At 45.6% G+C, this 26,934-nt stretch overlaps 2 protein-coding genes across 2 annotated transcripts; both read right to left on the reverse strand.

Moving 5' to 3' along the window:
- Positions 1-106: 106 nt before the first annotated feature.
- Positions 107-14,767, reverse strand: SEC23B (SEC23 homolog B, COPII coat complex component). The gene is made up of 20 exons (XM_042051780.1): positions 14,666-14,767; positions 12,522-12,757; positions 11,462-11,519; positions 10,795-10,881; positions 10,383-10,619; positions 9,942-10,027; positions 9,334-9,478; positions 8,624-8,782; positions 7,826-7,941; positions 6,780-6,903; positions 6,200-6,280; positions 5,792-5,881; positions 5,440-5,546; positions 5,151-5,304; positions 3,692-3,769; positions 3,233-3,394; positions 2,911-2,997; positions 1,795-1,950; positions 916-981; positions 107-367 (listed from the first exon to the last, which is right to left on the reverse strand). The coding sequence occupies exons 2-20, from the start codon at positions 12,740-12,742 to the stop codon at positions 278-280; spliced, it is 2,304 nt and encodes a 767-aa protein (XP_041907714.1). The 5' UTR covers positions 12,743-12,757; positions 14,666-14,767; the 3' UTR covers positions 107-277.
- Positions 14,768-20,101: 5,334 nt separating this feature from the next.
- POLR3F (RNA polymerase III subunit F) lies at positions 20,102-26,883 on the reverse strand. Its single transcript, XM_042051784.1, has 9 exons — positions 26,777-26,883; positions 26,223-26,340; positions 25,272-25,339; positions 25,082-25,149; positions 24,669-24,781; positions 23,731-23,874; positions 22,230-22,337; positions 21,335-21,526; positions 20,102-20,751 (listed from the first exon to the last, which is right to left on the reverse strand). Exons 1-9 carry the CDS (start codon positions 26,830-26,832, stop codon positions 20,674-20,676), a joined length of 945 nt encoding a protein of 314 aa, XP_041907718.1. The 5' UTR covers positions 26,833-26,883; the 3' UTR covers positions 20,102-20,673.
- Positions 26,884-26,934: the final 51 nt, after the last annotated feature.

Genomic DNA, 26,934 nt, shown 5'->3' on the forward strand with positions numbered 1-26,934 from the left:
AAAGTTAAGCTAAAGGCTGCCAAAATTTCTGTTGGCTAAAACAGCCTTCAGCTCTAGTTATGATGTGTGGAAAATGCAGAGTAAACAGAATATAGACAAACAGGAATACAAATAAATTAGAAGGGAGAAGTAAAACACTCTCCCTGAATGTTTATTTCGTGTAACAGTTAAAAACCCTTCTTTAAAAGAGAGAAAAGGAAATGTAAATAAATTGCTCCACTTCTGTCATCAACACGATCCATGTAAATCATCTGCTCCTGCTGCTCGGTTTGATCAGTCACGATGCACTTGAAACTGCCAGCTTTTTTAGGTGGTCCATGAATACCTGGAGACTCACATCATCTGTCAGGATTGGAGCTCCTGATTCCTGCAGAAAAAAATAAAGAAAGAAGGAGCCTAAAATACTGTTGTTAACACGGGACAAACTGAGAGCACATCAAATGCCAGCACTCTGAACTAATTGCCTGCTAAATCAACCACCTTTTTCTTCTGCAAAAGACAGATGCTTCTCTTTGGCAATAGCACTGACATTACCCTCTAGTGTAATCTGAACTGCTGCAGGGAAGTCTCTTTTCTTCCTAAAGCATAAGGAATTTTTCTGCTCAAAGCTCTACACAAATAAGGTAAGCAAAAAGGATATAAAAAGACTCTCAGCTAAATTAGATCTGTATGTATCCATCTGCTAGTTACTTTTTCCAGAATACTGGAAATACATGACATCCAGGCTTGAAAACTGCATTCTGATCATCCAGTGCTGCCCACCAGTGCTGTTTATCTTATCAACAACCATGATAAGGAATCAAGAACAAATGTAACACCGTTCATGGCCACACGGTGAGACAGGATGGCTATTGCACACATAAACACGTACATTTTACAGCATTCCCAAACATGAGCAGCTCTTCCATGGCTTACCTGGCCCCAGGCATAGAGGTTATTGTGGGTCTGAGAAGGATTCACTTTAGACAGGAGGAACCGGGCCTATAAAGACAAAAGATGAGGAGTTTGGTAAAATGAGAGACCTGTCTGCTTCCTCAGGCTTCATCCCAATCTTAGATCCATGACCAGCAATGCTCCTGCTTTTGCAAGCAAGGTACTAATTTAACTTTAGCAGGTTTCAATTCCCGAAATAGCCCTGCTCCACAGAAAACTTGTCTCCAAGAGACACAAAGTGCTCTGTTACAGCAGGCTGTGCTCTCCTGGCAGGGCAGCTCTGATTCCGTGAGACAGGAATCCATGGCACAGGAAACACCAGCACTGTTCCCCCCATGCCACATCTGCTCTTCCGAAAAGAGCTCAGTGCAAGGCCAGTGCAACAGAGTCACATCAAAAATCAACACCAAATCTTTGGTTTGGAGCATCAGCTCCTGCCTCTTCACAGCTACAGACAAGCACAGCGCAACTGTAATTCCAGGAAGAGTGAAAATACCAACTATTTTATACTCTCATTCAGCGTTTGAGAATGAAGAAACAGATGGTCAGTCATTCAGCATTACTGTCCTAGCAAGCTAAGTATAGGCACATAACCAAATCATTTCTTTCTCACCTGTTTGGGGAATAAAAACATATTTAAGTTATTAAGATTTTTTTTTCCACCTTCAGATTTCAAAAGCATATCCAGCAAGTGATCAGCTTATTAAAAGACAGAGTCGTAGTAAAAGCTGATGAGAAAATATGCAAGCTCTGTACTTTGAAGAGCTAAATTGTGTTTGACTTACAGAACCATCCTTTCAGAAAAGCAGAATGAGCCATTTGCTCTAGGCAACAACAGTGCTCCTCCAGAAACTTCCTTACCTGACTGCCCCCATGTTCAGTGTGGATGTAACGTGGCATTGGGAATCTGGTCTGCAAGATTTCCTGGGCATCATCCAGTGGGGCTTGCAGGAGGTGCTTGAAGTTTTCATATTCAGGCATATCTTGGTATCCAGCTTTCTGCCACTGTGCAATAGTCTATTGATGGGACAGGAAGAAGATGAAAACGGAGCAGAGATGACTGCAAGCCTCCCGCTTTTACCCTGCATGTCTTAAGGCCACAAAATGCTACAGGTACTTCTGCTTAGGGGACAAACACACCTTCACTACTCTGGCTACAACATTACTTTCTGTCCTGAATTTAAGCACAGGCACCCAACACAAAAGCTGGCAGCAGTCTGTGCAGTGCAAGAGCAATTTGTTGAAAATCTTCAGTATGTTTCAGCCTGTGCCAACACAGAAATGAAGCATTTATAAATTACTAGCATTCTGAATTAGACTTGGCCTTACAGTATTTCCAAGGTACATGTATGCAGCAATTGCTCTGTACATACACAGGTCAGACGCTCAGCTGTTCCCTGTCTAAATTTTACCCAGCTGCTGAGTGTCTTGCTCTGCAACAGTAGATAGAAACTGTTTAAGGTAACTCTAGGAGATTTTTAGAAAGGGCCAGTACCTAAGCACTTCCCTCAGTCATGAGGGAAGGCACATAGCAGCAGCTTCCAAAAACATCCATTATTTAAAAGCAAAACCGGAAAACTGCCTAACTGATTTAAGAGCAGGAGTATGTAAGTGTGAAAACCCTGCAAGCGAAGTCTGTCACCTCTCTGAAAATACTTGCAACTCTGTTAAAACGTATCATCTTGTAACTGTGCCCTGCTTAATTTCAAGCTTCTCTGGCCTTTTCCAGGCACAGTAAGGGACCACCTTCACAGCCAAGCTAACACAACATCTGCTACTCAGTGCAGAACACATCCTTAGTGATTCCAGTATTATTTTTACTCTGACAGTGGATGGAATTGTATCCCAACAGGCAGCATGTGTATAGCCAGTCATTGTGCTGCGTGGGCTTTGCAAGAAGCTTAACTTCACACTAACAAGCAAGCATGGCAGGAGGGAGGGTGTACAAACAGAGAACGTGAACACATTTCACCATACCTCACCAAGGTAGATAACTATCTGGAAGAAAGTATCCATCAGTAGGATTCTGTCAGGAAGAATACTGCTGCTGTCCAAAAGCACTGGCTGGGGAAAATAAAGAACAAAGTCAGGCACCCCTAAGCTCTCAGGTCTCAGGATGCCAGAGAGCAATTTCTACGTCCATCCAAATATAATTTCATATGATCTTGAACAAAAGTATCTTGTCCTTTAATAATTTTTTTTAAAATCTATAGGGGCCTTTTAGTTGCAATACTGTTACTCTGACTGAATACTCATTATTTTGGGTTGATTCACCTCTTCCTGGGAAACACAGACTCACCTCAGGAGGTCCATGGAAAGAATAAGCATAAAGGATGGGCTGGATCATAATGAGGGACTGGGTCAGATCCTGCCTGGCAAAGTGGTGCCGGTAATAGGAAGATTCATCTGGACTGTTATTGAAGACCTGCAGGAATGGGGAGCGGCGCAGGTGGAAGATGAACTGCACCAGAAAGAGGAGTGAGACAACAAATGTCAGCCAAAGTTGCCAAAACTTCTGGACCCAAGTCAAATATTTTTGAACAGTAAATTCTTTGGAAAAAAGTCTACCCCTTAATAACTCTTCAGACTTCTTCCCTTATCAGTCTCTTGCAGCACTGAACTACAGGACCAGTCCATGAAATTAAAAAAGCACCTGTTCCTCCCTTGCTGAATCTGATAAATAGTACAAGATGTTTTATCATCATTCCCACTCATCCCTGCACACTTTTCCCATGGCTGTGAGAAGTGACATTCTTACCTGAGGATACAAAGAAAATGATTCTGACAGCCTAAAGGAGTTGGGATCATCTTTGTTGTATTGTCCAAATTTCTGACACTGTTGGAAGCAAAATGGATACTTTGGTTATTTCTCTCTTTTTTTCTATTTTTTTCTTTTTTTAGAATTAACACCTTTCTTTCTAGCAGGGTGTTCTTTTGTTAATTTTTAAACAATCAAGGCATGAACCTGACAAGAACAAGTACTACAACATTTACAGGCTATTTTTCTTTAAGTGAGTGGTTTCTTTGTCTTACTGGAATGAGAATGAAGATGCAATCTATTTTGATATATATATTAATAAAATCTAGATTTGAAATTATCCAAGAATGAAAGAAATAGTGCTTCTACAGCACTACCCATTTTTTTCCCATTAATTCAGAGCTACTACATTACATCTAAACTGCTTTGTACACTATGAAGCACTTCTGCAGCAACTGCTTCTTGCAGAACAGCAGCAGACCAGCATTTGACCAACTGAAAAAAAAAGCATCAGTTGCACCGAAAAAAAGTATCAATGGTTTTAGGAATCAAACTCTAAATGATCCCACAGTCATTTCAGCACACAGCATGTTCCTGTTTGTGCTTGTGCTCAAATCTCTATTTGACTGGCCCTGGTTTTTTAGGGTCTGATGTGCCATATTGTGTCAGTACCAACCCCACATGGGAGTTCGGACAAGGCCAACAGTGACTTAGACAATTTGGGCTTGTGAAATTGAAAGCAAGAGACAGTAGGAGGTTGCAGAATTAATTCAGATTACTACACTGAAATTGGCCCACATCTGAATGCTGTGTCCAGTTTTGGGCTCTCCAGTGCGAGACAGACATGGATATATTGGATTGGGTGTAGCAGAGACCACCAAAGTTAGTCAGGGGTTGGAGCATCTTATGAAGAAAGTGAGGCTGAAGAAGGTGGATTTGTTCAGCCTGGTAAAGAGTGGGATCAGGGAGTCAACTCACTGTCTACCTGACTGCTAACTGGGGAAATGGAAATTCTGATCGAGGGATAGAGGCAGGGGAGAGAAGAAAAAAAAAGTGACTGTGATCAGACAATGGAACAGGCTGTCAAGAAAAGCAAGAGAAATCCCATCTCTGGAGTTCTTCAAAACTCAACTGAACAAGAGTTGGAGCAACCTGCTCTAACTTCAAAGCTGGCCCTACTTTAAGCAGGAGGGTTGAACCAGAGACCTTCCCAGCTGCATTATTCTGTGTTTCATTATGCCTTATTCAATCTCAGGTTTAACCTTTTGAGCATGATGGGATGTTCACCTATTCCATCCCAAATTTGCTGATCACACTGGGTTCTGAGTTATCCCATGCTACAGCTATGTGACCATGACCAGAGCACAAACAAAGCAAGTCAATCTGTAAAAAGACTGCTGTTGTCACTTCCATTTTTACTGAAATTGAGACTGCCCCCAGCTCAGTGTGTTGGTCTTACCAGCCTGATGAGCTGCCTGTCCAGCCAACGCAGAACATCGGGTCCCTCCTCAGACTCAGCCCTGTACACTCCCAGCCGTGCCATGAGCACGGCAGCAGCCTCCTGGTCAAACGCAGCCTCAATGTGCTGGAGCTGAGTCTGTGCATCTGCCCAGCTGCAGGGTTAGCAAAGGGTTAGTGCCACGTGCATCCATGTGTGCCAATGCATGCAGCCAACAGCCAGGAATTCCAGCACAGACTGGAGCTGGAGCTGCTGCCACTCTGCCAGAGCACTGGCATGGGGTACTCACTTTCTGGCTATGGTGGTGACACGAATGCGCCTCTGTGTGCTGGAGTGTTGATACTGAGTGACAAACTGCACTGCCCCTCTGCCTCCCTGAGGGACGGGTGCATTGTGCTGCAAATGAAACAAGGTCAGCCGTCAAAACATGATGGCTTTTCCATAACTCTTCCCAACTGTAACAAGCCCCCACAGCACACAAAAGAAAGAGACAAGCGTGAACAATTCCTGAAATTATTTCCTCATCCTTTGCAACCATCCACCTGCAACACAGGAGATGCCATTGCATTTTCTGGACCTGCAACAAGTAGTTTGGTGTGTAAAAAATATGGTTTAAAAAAAAAAGAGAAGCCAGGACTGACCTGATTTACCACTTCAAAGTAAATGGCTAGAGTTGTACTGGGATCCAGACTACAGATTTTCCATTGAGATGTCCCTCCAATTCCAAGTTCCTGCACAGAATCAAAAAGAAAGCAGCAATTTTCCTCTAGCAGAAGGAAAGGCAAGCTTATGTTAAATCCTGATTAGTGGTACAAGTAATGGGAGGCCTTCTAGATTCCTTAACTTCTGGGTGTGAATGAAGTTACTTGAAGGTCATACAGTTGAAAGAAAGCCTTAGGAAACAAGAATTTAGTCTAGGAAAGGCTGTTATTTCCTAGGGATGTTTTCTTGAAAACTCTGACATTCTAGCTGAGCTATAGGTCTAGACAGAAACTTTGCATTTGTTTATTTACTTCTTTATTAAAGATTTTTCCATGTCTGAAACTTACATTTTCAGAGACACATGGCCCCTTGGCATTCAGGGATATACATGGTCCAATGGCTCCTGCAATTTTCAGCTCCCTGGAGGTCTTGAACAAGGTTAAAAAAAAAAGTTGCTTCTTTTTTAATGAAGTCAGTCAAATAGAATACACACAGTCTAAATCAGTTGCTCAGCTTTAATGAGATGGTATTTTCCCAGACCATCTACTGCTACAATTAGTGAAGGCAAGAGAATCTTCAGAGCCACATTTTAACAATGAAGACATATTTATACAGATGAGACAGAATGAAACGTTCTTCGTTGAGTGAGGAGAGGCTGTTTTAAAATAAAACAAAAACAAAACAAACAAAACAAAACAACCCAAACAACAACAAAAAAAACCACCCAACAAAACAAAACCCACAAACTTACTAAGCTTCCAAATAAAAATCTCTCCAGTACAGTGCTTCTCCCAAAGAAGCACTATATCTGACCTCAAACATATAGACCTTCCTACACCCCAAACACCCCAGAGGCTGAAACTGACTTTTAAATGAACATCATTTGTATTTCCCCATTCCTTCCATCCAGCCAAACTAATCTCTCACCTTCACATCCAGATTTGCACCAAAAGCCATCCGAAATTCGCCATTGTAGCCTTTGCTAAATACCCGCTGGAAGGTCTGCTTGAAGAGAGAAGTGTTGAAGGAGTCTCCCATCACCATGTGTCCTCTGGGAAAGAAAAAACAAGGGAACTGAAGCAACTGGGAACTAGAAGTACAAAGGATACATCCCCTCTGACACATGCAAACACATGCAGGTACTGCTTTACAGCATGCCTTTGCACAGGCAGGATTCACACCAGGGAGTGCAGATTCACGGGTGCCTCCTACAAAGCCACACAGGTTAGTGCTCCATCTTTGTCAGTTCGCTTTCTCAAGTCTATTTCTTGCCATTGCTTTAGCTGCCTTCAAAACATTCGTGTTTCAACCCTGGGAAGTTCTTTGCTCAGCCTGCTTTCCCTGAGCAGGGCTGGAGCCACCCACACTACACCAGGGGTGGCTGCACCACTGCAGCATGAGAAAGGTGCGTGGGGCTGCGCTGGACCTCCCCAAAGTGCCCTGGCAAACGCAGGCCTGACCAGATGCAGCTCAGTAACACAACCACAGGGTCAAACAGTCTCTCTTCTCCCTGCTAGCACTGAGAGATTATTTACAAACACCTTGCACTTGCAGTAAGACATGCCAAGTCCCCAAAAGGCCTGGTTTAGCACACAGCCTTCCTCACAGAGACTATTTACCCCTTAGAGATGTTACTTAAAACTGGACCCAGGGAAGCCAAGAATCCCTGGAGAAAGCATAAGCGAGCCATTAAGCAGAGAAAATCTGGCCCACACAAGGAAAGCTTCTACCCACCATCGAGTTTTCTAACAGCAGTGCTAATTCACATGCTGCTTTGAGACTCCAGAAATGTGGACTGGGATCAGGTGAGGCTTGCCATGTAATTCCTAGCAAATTCAAACCACAGTTTAGAACAGAATGATAAAAACCCTCCTGCCCTGACAGCACACTTAACTGCTTTCTGAACCATTCTCCCCCTCTAAAAAAACCCAAAAAGCAGATGCCAGCTGTGTGCTGCCCTGCTGCGAACATACCCAGTGAGGTTAGCACAGCACTTCATCTCCAGCAGCCCTGTCTGGTCCAGCGCACAGGCGTAGATGTCGATGCAGTGCCCGTTGGCCGCAGAGCGGTTGGCCAGAGTCTCGTAGTGCTGGGAACACACATATGGGGCTTAGGAGGCTGCAAGGTGCAGGATTTCTGCTGCTCCCCATCTCAGGCCAACACAAGGTACACATAGGGCAATCACCAGTGCTGCTAACTAAACAGATGTTGGCCGCAGCACACTTCTCCCTTCTAGGATGAGGGATGCACTTGGATGAGCCGGAGTTTATTGTCTCAAATACAGAGAGTGCATAAATTACATTGATTCATCTAGTCTGTGATGACTTAGTGGGAACCCAAAGATTTCCAGGTGAGAGTTAAGAGAACAGGTGTCATCCTGCTTTCTCTAAGCTGACAGGCACATTTCATATCTGCCATTTTTACCATTTTAATGGTTGTTTTATATGTCAAGAAGACAAAGGAGGCTTTCTGGAAATGACCAATTCTTGGGAGACGGGCTTTTTCCTCCCTAGAAGGAGATACGATGATGTGGATGAACAAACTCTCCAGCCACCATCAGCTAAGAGACAACACTGAAATACTTTCTTCTCTGAGAAGGCGCAAGACCATGATGGAGAACAAGGAGGAAGTCTTTTTTACCCTTTCCCTTGACCATCCTCATAATTTAACAAAGACTCAGCATTTCAAGGACAACCATGAAACACACATAGTGTTCTGAGACAATATTCAGTTTTAGCTTTTAAAAACACCCAGCATGTACCAACACCTACTTTGGTGGCCTTCTTCATGAACCTTGCATTATCCTTTTCTATGTCATGCCAGGAACGGATGGGTGTTTTCAGTTCATCTCCCACCACCATGCCCGGCCCTTGTGTTGGTGGCCCACCTGTGAATAGCATTATTCTGGCCCCTGTGTTTGGAAATGTGCCCTAAAATAAAAACAAACACTTATATCAGAGAGGGGGAGGAGGAAAAAAAAGGGAAACTGATTAAATGGCAACAGTGCTTTCTTTGGAGAAGGGTCTGCGCGTGCTTCTGCAACGTCAGTGGGGACCTGTCCCTACTAGAGGCCACCTCGATAATAAAGTGATGCATTTCCTGACAGTCACAGCACTCTGTGAGTTTAAACTCAAACCATGTCAAGCTTCATGTCTTCAAAACAGGAAGCAGGCAGTTTCTGTTTTCTTTACTTGTATCTTAGATGGCACTCAGATAAATCCAGTGCATAGTATCACCTCTTGCGTGGCAACACACACAAGAATCAGAGGCCTCTAAACACCTGCAAATTTTACCATTTAGAAGGAACCTTCCAGCCCACTCTACATCAGCTGGTGCTAGCACAGCTCAAGTGCCAGTAGAGACAAATTGCACCTCTGCACCCCACTGTAACCCAGCTGCACTAACACCGGCACTCATCTCAGCAAACACTGTCACGTGCTTACCATGACCTGCTTGTCTCAAACAACAGCATTAAAAGTACCTCCAATAAGCCAACTGCAATTGAAAGAGCCACTCCTGTAGAACGTAAAGGTCTCTTTCCCTGGGTCACTGGCCATGGGTCCCTTTGCAGCTCTCCAAGCAGATCTGTTAAATTCATGTCAATCTTATGCACGGGCTGTAGGAACCTGCAAAAATTCAAATACCATGTTTTCCTGCCTCTAAGTTCAGAGAAGGAAAAAAGTGCCTCTTTGTTCCTGGCACACATAAATTGCTCTGAGACAGTAATCAGAAGTAGAGAGATGCAGCAGGTTGCCTTCTTGCATCCAAACTTTCCAAGATAACAAGCCTGTGCAAAATAAAAAATTTGATCACAGTAAGATATCAGGAACTAACAAGAAGGCAAAGTCACATAAAGAACAGGAAAGAAGTTCAAAGGTGAGTTAATTTGCTGAAAGGCGTAAGAGCTGCCACTGAAAAAGAGGAGCTGAGAAAGAGGAAACTGTGTTCAATAGAGGTAAGGAACTATGACAAGACAATACCATTTAAATCTTCTCTCCCCTCTCGGGAAACCCAGGGTTAGAAGTGACCTACAGGCATAAAGGGGCATAAAACATCTGCCCTGCTGTGTGCTGTGCTAGTGAAGCTTACCTGCTGGAAATAACAGGTTGCTCTGGGGTCTGAAGAGGTCTTCCCTGTTGCATGGGGACAGCTGGCCTTGAAAGCCCAAGCATATCCTAGAGAACAGTAAAGAGGAGGCAGAGGAGATGTACTATTCAAACACTAAACATATTATTTATATTATTATTTAATATACCCTGAGCCCTGCAATACTGCAGCATTAAATAGACTTAAACCTGTAAAATTGCTCATCTTTGCACTGCCATTAGGAATGGATCATGGGTCCATTATGTGAGATACACAAACACAGCCTTGAACGAGCTTCCAAGAAATTTACAAAGGCAAAAAGACACGACAGATACTGGGAGGGCAACAGGCTCACAGTTAAGAGCACTAAGCCCTCCTTTCTCCCAGAGAGCCCAACAGAGCTGAGAGGTACAAGCCCCTGCCCTGAGGGAAGGCAGAGCACACCTGTATTTGCTTGGCCGTCAGGTCCTTGGTGCCCCGGAACACGTAGCTCTTGGAAATCCCTTCGCAGCTCAGCTCATGAACCTGGACCATCCTGCCGAACGTGATGAGCCCCACCAGGGCATCAGCAGGCAGCAGGCTCAGGGACATTTGCAGGGACTCCTTCAGGGCCTGCAAATCCTCCTCCTCCAAGCACGTGTCCACAACATACAGGAAGATCAACGGTGTCTGCGGACCTCGCTGATGTGGGAAGACATGACATTTTATAAAGCCTCCAGCCAAGGAATGGGCCCCTTCTTAAGCACCTTGCAGACATGTTATTTATTTGCATTATCCTAAGAAAATTTTACACATATGTCATCTGTCACAAACAAGACAATTCTGGGGGCTTCAAACTCGCCTGTGGTTCATTTACCTGCACTATATATTCAATTGTTGAAAACTGAGGCATAAGCTCTGCTGGTTGATTGACTTCAGAAATGCCTGCATATGCTGGTGGGAACTGAAAGAGAGAACAAAAAATTAGGACAAGGAAGTTACAGGACAAAAATGTAGGGCTCTCCTCTGCAGTACAGAGCCTGCCCTGCAGATGATGTGGTTATTCAACTCTTTATTTACTGACACTGCACCAATCTGATTAATTCATGACAAGAAACCCACAGTGCTGTTTTCCTAAGCACAGACAACAAGTGGGCAGCAGGATGGACAGCTGCTCAATCCAGTGTAAATAAAAGGTAGGACTACAGCAGCAACAATGTATTAATTGAAATTATTTTAGCCATACAATAATTTATGATGGCAAAAGTCTACTCAAATCTAATGAATTTCATATTCTGCAAGAATAGTAAATATCAAATGCAAAAAACACACTAGGACACATGGAAGAAAATAGCATTTTTATCTCCTTCCTATGCTCTGCATGCCAGTAATGTGAGGTAAAGCAGACTGTACTCTGGCCTGGGTTTAGCAACAGAAGAAGGCCAAGGGAAGGGATCTAGAGAAGCAGAATTTATGCTTAATGTCCAGGGAAGGCCATCAATAAAACGTTCACTGAAAAGGTGGAAGTGTTTTTTCCAACTTACCTGGTTTCTCTGAAAACAGAAGTTACAAGCCCAAAGCTTGGCCCGATAATCAACTTGGCTGCAAGGGAAAGATGAGGCATTGGCGTGACTTCAGGAAAAATATACAGCACAGCTTCACAATTAATTCATTAATCTATGCTGGTTCACAGCACTGAGTAAGCAACAGACACTCCAGCTTGAACAGCAAGTGTTTTAGGGATTCAGGCTCTTGTTCTGTTACCAGGAAGTTTATTAGCTCATCCAGCCCTGCCATTTCCAGGCTTGTCAGCATGAGAGACCACTGACAGCTCTCTGAAGCTTATCCCTTGCCAGATGCAGACACAGACCTGGGTCTAATCATCCTTTCACTACACTTAGGCTTATCTCATTGTCTTATTGTTTGTGCAGCTGTAGCACACAAGTGCTCCAGTCTCAGAGCAGCAGGAGCCATCCACCCAGATCCTGTGCAAACACGGAACAAACAGGCTGTTCCCTGTCCCACAGTTTACTCTCCTCAGCCCGTTACAACATCCTGCTAGTGCGGGATGCCTTGCCACGTTCTCATTCCATGGCTTTGATCTTGTTTCACTTCCTCTTGCTGGTATTCCCTGCTTTTTCTCAGTCCAACACCACACTCCGAGTATGCATGATCATCACATGATTTTGGGACCAAGATACTCCTCTAAAATGACCTCATTATGCTCATACTGGAACTGACCTACAAGCAGCAGGATGTGTAGGAAGCAGGAAAACAAGTGAATGCCACAGTCCAGAGCACAATAACAGTATAATGGGTATCTTTGTTTATTATCAGTTTCCACATTCACCACAAAATTCTCTGGGATGGTGAGAGGACTCTCTGACTTAACAGCCTCCCCAAAGACCCTCTGGTCTCCTTTGCTCTTGCCAGCTCTAATAACAGGAATGTTGGTGTATAGATTTTAACAAGCCTACCACATCAAAATGAAAGAGGCTGCCAGGCACTGGGCAGAGAAAAAGGGGAATAAGGAAGTAGTGAAGTTCAGATGAAAAATAGGTACTATCCAGCCTCTCCTAACATCCCCAGCCAAGCAACTCCTACCAGAGTGGGTTGAGCACAGCTTTGCAGGTTGGCCTGCTGCAAAGCACTGGTTCATACTGCACAGGGGGCAGGTCCAGACGCTCCTTCAGCGGGGTCAGGAGACAGGCCAGGGGCACAACCATCCTTGTGGCCTCCAGCCTGCTGGAGGGCCACACGTTCCAGCTGAAGCGCACTCCGTCACGCTCCTCATTCTGCTGGATGAACTCCAGGTACGTTGCCATGGCCCTGCAGAAGTTCTGGAAGGACAGAAGAAGGCACGTTCAGGCAGCAGCCACTTGTGTGGACAACAGGCCTGTAAAGGAGCTCAGCAGGTCAGCTACAGGTGGGGGGCACAAGACACTGCAGGAAAAGCCAATGCAGTACAATTAATTAATCCCATTATCAAATGAACCATGTGACTCCATTAATGTCTTCTGTCCAGTGCTCTCATGAACATTACTGCCAATTAAAACACCACCAAATCCAACAAAGAAACAAGGAAAGCTGACACTCAAAGTCAGAATGCAAGGGTTGTTTTTTTCTTATGATTCACATTTAATATCTCAATACCCAGCCAGCCTCATGGTGACCTCAAGGCAGTCCTGCCTGATTGGGTCAGTAAAGGAAAACAGGGCAGATTTGCAACACATCCTGGAGCCTTCAGCTGAAACATTGCAGGGAGGCAAGGAGGACAAGTCTGAGACCAAAACAATCATGAATGTCACCAGGCTTCCAGCCTGACCTGCTTACAAAGGGAAAGGACTACATGACAAAACGTCAAAAAAGATCTTTTGGACACCCATTCTGCATGGCATCATTGTCCCACTGCCAGTAAGGAAGGAATTAAGAGTACAGCAGACTTCAGAAAACATCAAGGAGGAATATCCCCAACATAGCAGAGGAGTTACTCTCTGTGTTGCCTTATTGAACTCTTTAAAATAAGACACAAACCAGAGCTTCCAGGCCATCATTACCTTTGACTTCTCTGAGAAAGGCAAGGACAAGCCTACCAAAAATCTTATTTGTCAAATCCAGACCACAAACACCACCCAACACTAGCAGCAATTCACAGAGCCAAAAGCAGCAGCTCCACAACCTGCTTCAGACAAGGAAACTCAGAGGCTCACCTGCAGCTGCAGGTGCTCCAGGATTACCTTATGCCTGGTCCCCACTGCAGGTGGGAAGTTCAGGAGGGCCACGCACATGAGAAATCAGAAGCATCACCTCCCCGCAGAGGAGGAGAAGCTTTGGTGTAACATATTCCTACAAAACTCCAAATTCACTGTCATTTTTTCTTCCTTGCTATTAAGGATGTAAATCAAGCTTAGGGAGAACTGTCCTATAATTCCAACCCCTCTCTGGATGAACAAACAGAAGGGCTCACAATACATCCCCACCACAAATAGGTCTGCCGGGGTGAAAAGGCAGAGCTGACTCTGCCTGTAAAAGATCTTTCGCATCAGAACAGCAAGACAAATATTTGACATCTCAGGTATGCAGCACAGCCACAGGGCAAATTTATTCCATGTTCCTCCAACTGTAGCCCAGCACCACTTCCCTGCCCCAGGCAGAGGCCCGACTGCCATGCTGCGTTTGACGTGGGCTGTGGCCCTACTCTGGGGTCCGGACAGCAGGAGGAGAGGGGTCATCACCCAGCTGCTGCGCTTGGAATGGCTACAGGGGACACCACAGATCCCCCGTGCAGCCATAGGTGCCACCTCCGCCCCCCAGACCACCGATCCCCAGCACGGCCACAGGGCAAAGCACGGACCCGCCGCACTGCTACAGGCGGCACTGCTGACCCTCCACGGCGGACACGGCTGACCCCAGCCCTGCCCTGGGGGACACTGCCGATCCCCATCCCGGGCAAAGGGAACACCGCCGAGCTCCCGTGCTGCTCTGTGGGACACTGCCGACCCCCCATGCAAGCACCGCGGCAGGAGACACCACTGACCATGCTCAACACCTCTTCAGGGGACACCACCGACTGCCCCCTCCACACCTTCCCGTACGAGACACCACTGGCCCCCCAGCACCCCTCACAGGGGACGGCCCCGACCCCTTCCCCCTCACAGGGGCCGTCACTGACCCGCCCCCCGCCGCCTCCCCTCGGGGGACACGGACCACCGCCACCGCCCATCCCCTCGGAGCCCCGCCGCTCCCACCTGCCCGCGCCGCTCGCGCCGCTCCCTCCCGGCACGCCCCGCGCGCCCGGTAAGGCCAGCTCAGCGGCGCGGGCTGCCCGCAGCCAAGATGGCGGCGGCGGCGGCACACCCGCCCCGCCCCCGCTGAGGCTCCGCCGCCATCTTGGCTAAGGGCACTCCACACCGCCCCTCAGGAGGGGAGCGGCGTGCCCCTAGCGAACATGGCGGCACGGCAGCGTCAGGGAGCCCGTCTTGGCCCAGGGCGGCAGGTTCCGCGTTGGAATGGCGACGGACTGGGCGTCCCTGCGGAGTGTGGGGTGCGATGTCGCGTTCCTGCTCTGGCACGGCATGAGGGAAGCAGCTCTGCCCTCGAGGGGCTCGGATGCTTGGGAGCTGCTGTCGTGTTCAGCAGGGAGCATAGAACTTCCTGGGAAGAGGTTATCAGTAACACTCCACTAATGACACAGAGACACTTTTTAAAGAAATAAACTGCGAGCCCCACACAGTCTCCCCCTGTCACAGTTCCCGGCTTCTCTCTCGGGCCGAGGGTTCTGTCCCCGGGCACGTTGGCTCGGCAAAGCACACTGGGCAAAGTCATGAGGCCATCCAGCCCAGCAGCAAGGCAGGGACAATCCATCAGATTTTCCTCCTGCTCTGTTCCCTGAAACAATTTTACCCCCACATCTGCTTGAGGCCACAGTGGTTCATTACTCTGCCAGGAAATCTGTATCCCAGCCTACTGAGAAGACCCCTGCAGTGCCCAGACCCTCTGGAGAGGAGAGGTCCAAGAATGGACACAATTTTCAGGGATATGAGGTAGAAGTTTAGCACACCTGACTTGCCCCAGGAATTTGTCTCTGCCTTGAAACTAAGCAAATATGTTTCCTCTTTCATTGCTTCCATCTTCTGTTGCTTCCCAGAGTCTCTTCCAAAGCCAAGGAGGAAAAGCCTTTTCCCAGTGAGCCCAAGACAGAAATCCTCCCCTGCAGCTTTGTGTGAAGCCACGCAAGCGAGATTTGTCCTATCTGAATGCACGGACCTGAATCCATTGCAGACTTTCACACGTATTCGAGCGGCAAAGGCATTGCAGTGAAATACCTCAACGTGCTTCTAATAATTTGGGTGTTTGCCTTAAATTCATGCAGTGGTCAGCTTATAAATACTCCCCCAGCTTCCGTGTGGGCACTGCTCCACCTTCGCTTAAAGGAAATAAATGCCCTGTGATCAAGTTCACTCACCCATGCACTGTCAAGCTTTGGGGTTTTTTTTCCTGTTTTCTTTCTTTTAAATGCACAGAAATCTGTGTTTGGAATGTGCAGAGTACTGTAACAGGTCCAAAACAAAACAAAACGAAATTCTGTGTTAGGTGAGCATTAGCTTTGCCTTCCCAGCTTCCTGACATCCCAAATACAGTGGGAATAAGAAAGTAGAAGCATACTACTGATGTGTGTATCCTAAAGTGCATAAAATTCACATTACTACTATTGCTAGCATTCTAAGACCCAGGACTGGCTCTCCAAGTAGAAGGCAAAGCAAATCTGCTTTTCTGAAGTTGCCTGTTTTGTCCTTCAAGTTACGTCTCCCTCCCTTTGCCACATCTCAACAGCAAAGAGCCTTACTAGGACCCAGGGCTTCAAGGCCATAGTGCACACCACTGCAAGCATTAGATTAACTAAAATACTGAGTAACTACTCTGAATTTGTGTCCTGCTTTCAACTTTCAGAATTAACTTTCCTCCCTCGTAGCTGGTTTAGTGCTGCATTTTTGATTTACGATTGGGAAGATGTTGGTAACACTCTGATATTTTAGTTCTTGCTGGGAAGTTCTTATGCTAAGTTAAGGACTTTTCAGGTTCTCATGCTGCCCTGCCAGCCAGGAGGCTGGGGGTGCATAGGAATTTGGAAGGGGACATAGACAGGACAACTGACCCCGAGTGGCTCAAGGGATATTCCTTATTCCTTACCATACAGTCTCATGCTGAACAATTAAACTGGGGAGAGTTGGCTGCTGGTTTCCAGCCCACTGCTTGGGCACTCCTCGGGCAATGGTCAGCAGAGGAGGAGCAACTGCGTTGTTCATCACTTGTTTTATGTAATCTTTTACCATTATTTTCCCTTCCTTTTCTGCCCTGTTAAACTGTCTTTATCCAAATCTAAAAGCTTTACCATTTATTCCAATTGTCTCCCCATCTCACTGGGGAGGAAGTAAGGGAACACCTGTGTGGTGTTTACCTGTCTGCTTGGTTAAACCAAAGCAGTTTGGAAGAGGAGCACAATCTTAAAGCTCTGTGTTTGTGGGCCAAATAACCCAAGTAAAAGCTTTCCCAAAAGCATCTCCTGGAAGAATCACAAGCTTGCTCAAAAAGTGGGAGAAAGAAAAACACCACAGGCTGCCTACACAAGCCCCAACTTGATTTTTGTTTAACAGCTGAAAGAGAAGAGAGCTTTGAGCTCTGATTCCTGTCCTCCCCACTCCCCAGAAGATCTCCCAAAGAATGGGCAAAGTGCAATGACCAACTTTCTCATGTTGGAAGTGAACATTTTAAACGACAACTTGGACAACATCCGCAGAGCTTGTCACAATACCTTTTAGTCTCCTCCAGACTGCAAGTTAAGCTGGGCTTAGTGTGGCTGAGGAGGGCCTGGGCATGCATTACTCACAGGTGAAATGACAGAAGTCCCAGCCAAGTGGAGCAAGAGGAGGGAAAGCTGGTCTGTCTGTGGCAGAGGAGAGCCCTGTTTGAGGTGTCTGTAGCCTGTTTCAAAGCATTGAGTGTTCAGCAGCAATAGGAGACCCAGCTGCCTCCACTCACTACAGTTTCATCCCAAGATCTGTTCTGCACGTGGAGGCAAAAAAGAAACCAATGTGGCTTAAGACCGAGCTTTTTTGCTGTTGGAGCCCTGGGGGGAGCCATCCTGGGAAGAGACAGGAGATGGTGCTCTCTAACAGCACCAGAGGAACAACAATTACCCATCACACCTCACACGGGCCAGCTACCATCAAAGTAAAAATAAAAAAAAAACCAACCAACCAACCAAACCCAGGAAAAAACTAAACAGCCACACAGCCACGGGGTAAATGTTTTCAATACCAAAGCTTCAAGTTTGCCATTCATCCTAAGGTTTTAAACTTCGGTGTGTAAAGGCTACATGTGCCAGGCAATATCTGCCAGCTGTACACTGTCAGTTCACAATGCAGCCAGCTACCATAGTCAATGTTTCTCTTGGAATTAAAAAGCAATTTTGCACTTGATTCCGTGTGAAAATGGCATCTGGGTGTGCCCACCCACCAACTTGCCTTTGGACAAGCTACTGCTAGTGAGGGAACCACTCAAAAGAGGCTCTTGGGTTGACAGCAGGATCAGGGCTCATGAAAACACGGATGAGCTCTCTCCAGCTCGGAAGGGATCTCATGGTCCTGCAGCAGCTGATCTCTGACCTCTTGTATGAGGCCTGCATAAATAAATGAGCAGATCATGCTTCCAATTTGTCATCCATGTTTTAAGGGATAACTCAGCTTTCTACACGTAAGTGTTTTTATATTCAGTACTGGAGCTACTATAGTAGCTTCCTGAAAACATTACACTTCATACCAGTTTGAAATAGGGACAGCTTTGCCAGGGAGAAGATTGACAAAAGCAAGGACACTCTTAGTGCTACCTTTTAGCATTTACTCCCTTTTCAGATAAGAATTTCAGGCTGATAGATTAGCCAGGTTCATGAAGAACCAGAGTGACAGAAAGATCATTTTTCTCTGATTCATATAGAAATAGATCAGACAGTTTCCTATCTTACCGATAGGAAATTGAAATTACTTTTCCCTTATAGGCACTTTTTTCCTAATCTGAGAAGTCTTGTTACAGCTTCAACACTAGGAAGTTTCAGATACCACAAAGGTCATCCAAGCCAGATAAACTCAATGCCAAAATTTAAAGTGCTTAATAAACCATCTGTCTACTTCCTAAAGCTCTTCACTGAGGAGAAGCTTTCTTTCCTTTTTCTTATTGCCAATGAATGTGATTATAGAGCATAAAGTGACATACCTGCATGATAAAGTCCTGTTGTTTCCCTGGAAGTTATCTTCTAGCTGCAGTGGAGCACAAACATTGTGTTATCTCAGCAGCAGCAGGACTCAGGACCCCATTGTGTCAGGCCCCCTTTGAAGACAGGAAGACAAAGGCAACCTCAGCCCCACATCTCAGTGAAATTACCTTTGGTTGAATAAAGGATGTCTGATCCAAGGCTCCCTCCAGGGAAGAGAGCAGCATTTTCCCCTTGGCTTCTCTGTGCTGAGTGGTTAAAGGGGGCAGAGGAAGAACAAAGCTCCAATCATTTCACCCCCACTCTCTCTTGTAAGAGCTTTTTTAAGAGTTCTTCTGTCTCTGTAGAGATATGCATCCCTTTCACCTGGAGACAACACTGCAGCAAAAGGAGAGCCTGCTGGGGGTGCTCACCTTGCTGACACACTCAAAGTCCTTCCATGGAGTTGCCAGCTTATCAGTACTCATTGTTTGCTCCAGTACACACCTAACTGCTCCCACACAAGGAGCCTTTGCCTCTGCATCCATACCCTCCCTGCATGAGACAGGAACTGTGGGGCCTTTTTATTCTTTATACAGCACTTACCCCCATTAGCCTCTGCCCTCCATCCACGCTGTAAGAAGGGAAATGGAAATCAAGCAAGATTTGAACACTTTCACATGTGATCCAGACTGCTTTTAGAAAGTGCAAACTCCTGGACAGCACTGGAAATGCTGATGTAAAGTCTCTTACCCTTATGATGTAAACTGTTCCAAAATCTACATTAATCCTCTGTCAAGTTACCCAGAGCGCTGCTAACTCAGCCACAGAGGTGCTTTTCCATCACCCTCCCAACACAGTGTCCGAGAGGGCTTATCTTCAGCCAGGCACATTTGAAAGCCAGATGCAACGGGCCCTGTGTTGTGCTTGACCTCCTGATTGTTCCCCAGTGCTGGGAGACTGTTATGAAGATACTGAGCAACTGTGGAGAGATCCTGCCTGGACAGAGCCAGCTGAAGCCACAGGCAGCAAGTGGTACAGGGACCAGACTGTCTGTGCACCCCGCCCTGCCTGCTAGGGTGTCATTCCAGCCCTCTGCTACTCGGGATGCTGGGAGAGCTGGCTGGACCATATATGCACAGTATTCATATTTATGAAAAAGGAATCACACAGAGAGTCACACTCAAGAGAAAGACACGTTTGCTAGTATTCAGATAATCTATAAAATCTATAAAAATTTTCTCAGTATCACCAGACCAGAGGGACCCCTTTCTGTTAGGGAAAGCATATCTTCCCAGAATACATCTACTCAAAATTTCAGTGAAGATATCCATGTATGTGATGCAGCTGCAGAACACAGCACCAGAAAGTTGATGAGGAAAGAATAAATACAACAGATGCATCACCAGGCAGCAACACAGGAAATGAAGCACACATGTACATAAGAAAAATTTGGGGTTTAATGATAAATTAGCAGGTAAGAAAGATAATAAACAATCAGTGAGTTCTATTTGACATATTCAGAATCTTTCCCACATCAGATTCTTAATCTTTAGATGGAAGCTATCATGGGAGAAGTGTCAGCTTTAGAACTTAACCATCCATCAGTAGCATTAGTCTGAAAACAAAATTTGGGATCTCTTTCTTGGTACCACTTGTTAGCAAGTTTTTCTGATCAGCTGTGAGGGCCTAATATGTGTTAAGACAAAAATGTCTCAACGTTGTTTGAACTTTATTTTGAACTGTTGCTTAGAAGCAGTTTCAACATTAACCACCTTAGTTGCCACCTCCAATTTTGGTTCAAGATTGGATCTACATTTCCACTTCAGTCCTGACTCCACTTCCAGTCCACTCCCAGGATAGTTCACACAACTGATACATTGCTGGTTTATGTATCGTCACTCCATGTCCTGAAGTTGCTCACGAATTCAGAAGGCCGCTTTTAAGAAAAGCAAGCTGTTTGTCACCTTGGCTGTGAAGCAAGAATCCAGTTTACAGTTTTCTTTCACTTTAGAACTCCAACCACTCTGTCATGTAAATACAGTTTGATGGAGAAATCTCACCACCTTCGTGACAATCATCAAAAACCTGCAAAAAAGAAAGCCCTGTGTCAGCAGAGTAATTACTTCTGGTTGGATCATGCTTGCTGTGTGTAACATGCTCCCATGTTTTCTGCTCCTTCCCCAGTAGATCAGCATTAGTCTAACAGAGGCCAAAATCTAGGAAGCCTTATGGCAGCTCTGAGGGAGAAGAGAAAAACAGATCCCACCACAAAGGGACATGCTGGCAAGTTTTACCTTCATACCAGGTCACAGGAGGAGAGACCAAAAGCTAGGCAGAAATAAGGTAGCTTGTTAAAAACACAAGCAAACCTGGGATCAGAAATATAACACAATTTGGAACAGGCTACAGTTGACAGCATCCTTTCACATACAGTCCAGTAAAGAGACAGGCTGGAAGTGGGAAACACCTGGCAGAGCAGGTGTTTAGACCAACTAGAGAGTCTGCCTGTTACACCACAGCTAAGGCATCAGGGGCAGCTTTTAAGCCCAGCTGGCTTAGCCATGAGGCTGGCTCATGGGCAGAACCTGCAATGTGCCAGGTGGCCATTGCAGGACTGTGTTCAGGAGCTGCATGCACCCACTAATGATACACAGAGTTAGTTACTCACAGGGCAGAGTCCACAGGGCGTCCTGACTAATCCCGTGGGCTGGATGAGAGGACTGACGGCTCTGTACAGCTTCATCTGCCCATCCACACTGCCCACTGTCCCCTCCTTGGCAGCAATAATGGTCATCTCCACTTTGCCATCATAGATCAGAGTATTCAAAATGGTCTCAATGTCTTCCATTGACAACTCTACCTAAGAAACAATTTGTGAAATAGATGTTAGGAAAGATGCATGCCAGTAAGTCCTGCAAGGACAAAGAGAGCAAACACCATGAGTAACAAATCCTTAGAGTTCTAACCTAGTCCAGAAAAAGACACCAGTCTCACTGGGAACTTTATGAAGTTGTGCAGATGCAAAAAGAAAAGCAAATAGTAATAGCTCCTACCTCCTGAGCACTTTTGATTTGCACTAGCCAAAAAGAACTTCCCTATGCACCAGAGGTGTCTCCATCATCCTAGCATGATACAGTTCCAGTTTTGCAGGAAAATGATTGTAAAAGAAGAAAAACACAAGAGTGCTAAAGATATTGATGGTGACCAGTAATTGTGGGGTATTCTTCCCCTTCTATTTTTTTCCCTTGCCTAAAACTCCTTGAAGTATGTACGTAAACTTAAGAGAAATGATGAAATCTAAACCTGCTGAGACTGTTAACAAGGATGTGACTGCTAAGTCTTTTATACATCTTTGAAAACCCACATGCACAAGCTATCTTGGAATCCCAGGCAGTATCAATGACCCTCCCCAAAAAGCAATGAAGCCACAAAGCTCACCTCCACCACACAAGCTGTAGGGTACTAAGACACTTATGAGACCTTCAGCAAGTTTGCAGTCCTCAGCTCCTAGAGCTAATCAGGCACTGACAATTTGAACAGTAGTGAGATGAATCTGCTCTGACCTTACTGATGCCCAGTTCACAGATGTATTTCCACACCTCGTGAGATGAGGCAAACGAGCTGTTCCTCTGTATCATGGGGTTCTGTTTGCTGTCTCGAGCTGCCTCTGCCTGAGAAAAAGCAAAGGTTAGTTACAGTCAGCACTCACTGCCAAGAGCTTCCTTCGTGGTTCAGTTTCAGGCAGACTCAAAAACAGCACTTGTTTTCCATTTCTGGAACACATTTAGCATTTAAAGCCATGTCCTTAAGACTGGTGTATGCGAGACAATGCAGTGCACAATCAAATACAATTTTATAATAAGTGACATAAAATTTAATAAGAATAATTCAGATTAGTATGAAGGAATACCAGCATCTGGCATTTTGTTGACCAAAAAAAAAAAGAGTTTCTGCTGTACCTAGAGCCAGTTAAAACATATTGTAATGGAATAGACAAATGCTACAATCTGCAAATGGGACATTTTAGACTAGGAGCAATTGTCTTCTAGGCAGAACTAACTGACTGCTGCCTTATGCCCTCTTAGAAATGAGGTGCTCTGCAGAAAACACAGTGACATTTCCTAGATTTCTTAGTCCTGTGCTCTTTGCTGCCTAGTTTGTGTCTTAGTTTAAGACAATTACACAGGGTGGAGACTCCAAAATTAGTTACCTCTCCTTTAGTTTTAACCAATCTCACCAATAAAGAGAGATGGGGGAAGGTATCAGTGAAAAAGTATCAGATAAGAGGTAACAGATAAAAGGTAACAGCCTCCACGGTTCCAGAACTCCCTCTTCCCACAAACAACAATCAGCAGGGGACAGGGACTAAACAAAACCTGGACAAACTATTTTTGACCAAAAGGCTCCAATGCTGCTTAAAACGCTGGAAAAAACTTCCCGGCAAGTTGCAGGTCCGCCCCTCCTCGCCAAACGGCAGGCGGCTGGAGAACTCATGGAGAGATGGTCTGACTCCGCCTCGGCTGTCCCGAGCAGCAGCGGGAAAAGGTATTTCAACATTCCCTCTGGAGCAGGTTTGGATTGCAAAATGCTGCTTCTCGGGTTAGCCTTGGAGACCTGCCCCAGGCAACCCCCTCGGGAGGGGGAGAACAAAAGCGCTCCCCTCGTGTCTGTTTCCATGTTTAAAGTGATCCTGCACCCCCGCTTCCAGGATAAAACACACCAGTTCCTCTTAACCGGGTTGCTGGGTCTTAGGGACAGTAATAATCTTGGGCAGTCTGGCATTCAGAAGATAAGGAATACACAGTTTTGGGTCTCCTAGGACAGTCTGTCATTGGACCTTGGAGATGAAAGGCTTCCCTCCTTGTCGAGGGTGTAAAAATATCCATCATTAAAATACAACACCATCACACTTGCTGTGACAAAAATAATAGTCCAGTACAGATTTGCCAATCTAGCTGCAATAATGGCCAACATCTATGGAAAACTTAAGCCTTGTCTGGCACCTATTTTATAAAGAAAACCATTACTTGCACAAAAGAAATGGCAGGCGACTTTGGCACTCACCTTACTCTGCAGAAACTTAAAACACTGTTGATTTAACACCTCCACAAACTCAGACTCGAAGTCCTGGTCACTGTACCAGGCCCCACCAGTGACGGAGCGGTCGGGCTGCAGGTTGTACAGCATATAGACCTTCTTCTTGGATGCCTGTTGGAGGAAAATGTATAGCTCTCAACAGCTGAAAGCCCTCATAAGGAAGGAAGATTTAAGCAGATGATCTGAAAAAGAGGTAGTTCATTACTCCTATACCTGGGGCACAGCAATCCACCTAAGTCAAGCTATCCTCAACCTGTTTGACCCTCAGGTAACACAGAGATAAAGAGAAGATCAACATCTCTCACAAGAACATGAAAAAGCTACTGCTTTTCTGTGTCCAACTTCTGTACCTCCATCTGGTTTACCAGACCCAGTGTGAACCAGAACATTGAAGGGGGCTTGTGGAGATCCAGGGCAGAGGACCCTTGCAGAGCCACTTGCAGCTAGGTAACCATATCCATAGTGCCACATAAAAGGCTGAGATTGCTTCAGTATCAGAAATATCAAATTGTGGCAGCAACACTGGGACCAACTGAGAAAAAGTAATTATGGGCAAGTTGATTATTTGGGTGGAGACTTGAGAGGAGAAAGGAGAAAAGAGTGGTAGAAAAGAGAGTTAACAAACAAAAGAGGAGAAGTCTTTTATGTAAAAGTCAGAACAAGAGAGGACAGGATCTGCAGACAGTAGGAGTGTGCATGTTTACAGACAGCAGAGAAGCTGATCTGTGGACTCAATATCTGTTGCACCTCAAACCTGCACACTAAAGGCAGAGAAACACTGGTGCCCAGTCAAAGAGAAAGCTGGAGGCAAAATGAGGTTTCTCTGCTCCCAGTCCTCTGTTAGAAGCATACAAAGCATGCAGCAGATGTTTGAAATGGTTAAAAAAAAGTCACAAAATACTCACTGCCACAGATTTAACTGCTTTAATTAGTTTCTTGCTTTCCAAGTTTTTCAGTATCTTGTTAATCTCTGTTAAAGGCAGATTACTTTTGTATCTAATGTCTCTGCTCCAAATACCTGTTAAAAAACAGAGAAGTGAACAGAAATAAATAGAAGAAGCCATTTGTTTCTGTACATACTCACCCACCAAAAGTCACACCACAACACTGCTTTGAGTCACTTGCCTACCACAGGAGGGATCCTACCCCTCCCACCAAAAGGGAAGGAATGGACAGAATGGATTGGGGAAAACTAACAGCTATGTGAACTCTTAAGATTTTATATCTGTATTGTCTGGGCAAGCATTTGTGACTTTGGACAGGAATGGTCCCACAAGTAAACAGAGTTAGCACCATTCACAACCATAATTTAAAGTACCTTTGTTGCCTGCGTCCTCTATGATTTGGTAAACCAGCTTCTCTTGATTGTCAGAGCCTTTCATTTTACTGTGAAACAAGACTGTCATCAGGATTTTTGAAAGGTCCAAAATGTTAAAGAAGTTGGATTTGTTTTAAACTACAAACAAGAATTGTGTTCCAAATATATTTCCCAGCAAACACAGGCTTACCTTGCATTTTGGGAATCTTTGATTCTGTATAGGAGACCTGCACTGCTCCTCAGAAGATCCAGCTGCCCCTAGGAGAGATGGGCACAATGCATTTACTTTCCTTCAAACAGCTTGTTTCAGAAGGTGTTTTAGAAGAATATTCTAAAATTCTACAATAAAAACCTTATTTAATGCCAACAAAATAAAGAAAAATGAAAACTAACATTTCTAACCACTGGAAACAATAACAGCCTTGAGGATTTTTTTTTCCCCTGAAAAGTATCCACTTATCATCAGCTATCAGAAATAACAAACAGCTCCTGACCCTTCCCACAACATCTACACAATTCCTAATATTTCTCCTGACTTTCACATGGTACAAGGGACACCAAGTTTTTGTATACTTTGCTCTGAGTTTCCACCAAAGCACTTATTTGCATGGAAACTGAGAAATCACAGTGGAGATCTGGAACAATTCCAAGTTTCAGTAGCAAAGTTCTACTTTTTACTAAGTGGCCATCACTGGAAAGCTGCCAGCTGTGATGGGCAGTGACTCTCAGAAGCAAATTACTGGCATCTCTCACACACACAAAGAGATTGTTCTGCTCTGCATGCTTGTGCCAGGCAAAATCCTTACTTCCTATTTTGAAGAGGCAAGCAATTAGACAAGCCTAAGAGTGTAAGTGTGTATAACAGCATTAACATTCACTCTTTCACTGCCAGTGGATCCTTTCCTATAGTTACAGCCTTTCTTACAGATCTTACAGATCTGGCATGCTTCATGTTTCACCTGTGTGCCAGCAGAGCAATCCACACACTTGGGATTTTGTGAGGGGTTCAGAGGAGTCCATCACATATGAGAGCATGGGCTAATATCCATCCTTTTCTCTACATTTAACTAATTCCCCATCACTAACAGGCCTTGTGGTTATGCATGTGCAGAAGAAGATGAGGAAGGTGGGATCTCCCTACCATGGAGAGCAGCCTGTTGATGGCCACAGCTCTCTGCTGGGCTTCCATGTGAGGCATGTCATTCTGGATCACCTGGTCTGTGATGCCATGTGGGAACTGGTGGCACAGCTCAATAATCCTGCAAGAAGAGAGAAGCAACTTTAAAAGTCATGTTCTGCTGCATCCAAAACCAAATCCAAACAGTATTGGAGTCAGGATGGAAAAGAGTGACACGAGCAACTCAGGGGAAAAGTATCCATCAACTGCTTCTTGAGGGAGCTCAGCACCTACTTGCTGTACACCATTTCCCTTTCCAAGACCAGAAAAACACCCAACCCCCACTGTCCCCTGAGCACTGTCCCCTGAGCACCTCCCAGCACGAAATTCTCAGTGCCCCCAACAACCCTCTCCTTCAGCACCTGTTTCCTGACCACACTCGGGCGTCTAACCCCCTCCCTCAGGCCTTGAAAGACAAGGCCCCGCCCCAAAACACGTCCCTGGCCTCCCTGCCGGCCTCCACACACCCACCCCGCCGCCCGGCAGCCTCCATGCCTGCCTCCGAGGGCCCCCAGCACCTGCTCTCGATGTCCATGGGGTCGGGCACCTCCGGCTTCACCTTCACCTCCGCCATAGCACGGCGGGCTCCGGCGCGGCCAGATGACGTCAGAGACGAGCGCCGAAGGAGCGGGCTGGGTCGGTTGCTACGCAACAGCCAATGAGGCCGGGAGCGGCG

The sequence above is a fragment of the Corvus kubaryi genome, unplaced genomic scaffold (assembly GCF_017639235.1).
Source record: "Corvus kubaryi isolate FWS band 111438036 unplaced genomic scaffold, C.kubaryi_AGA036_p1.0 76, whole genome shotgun sequence".
Taxonomy (NCBI): domain Eukaryota; kingdom Metazoa; phylum Chordata; class Aves; order Passeriformes; family Corvidae; genus Corvus; species Corvus kubaryi.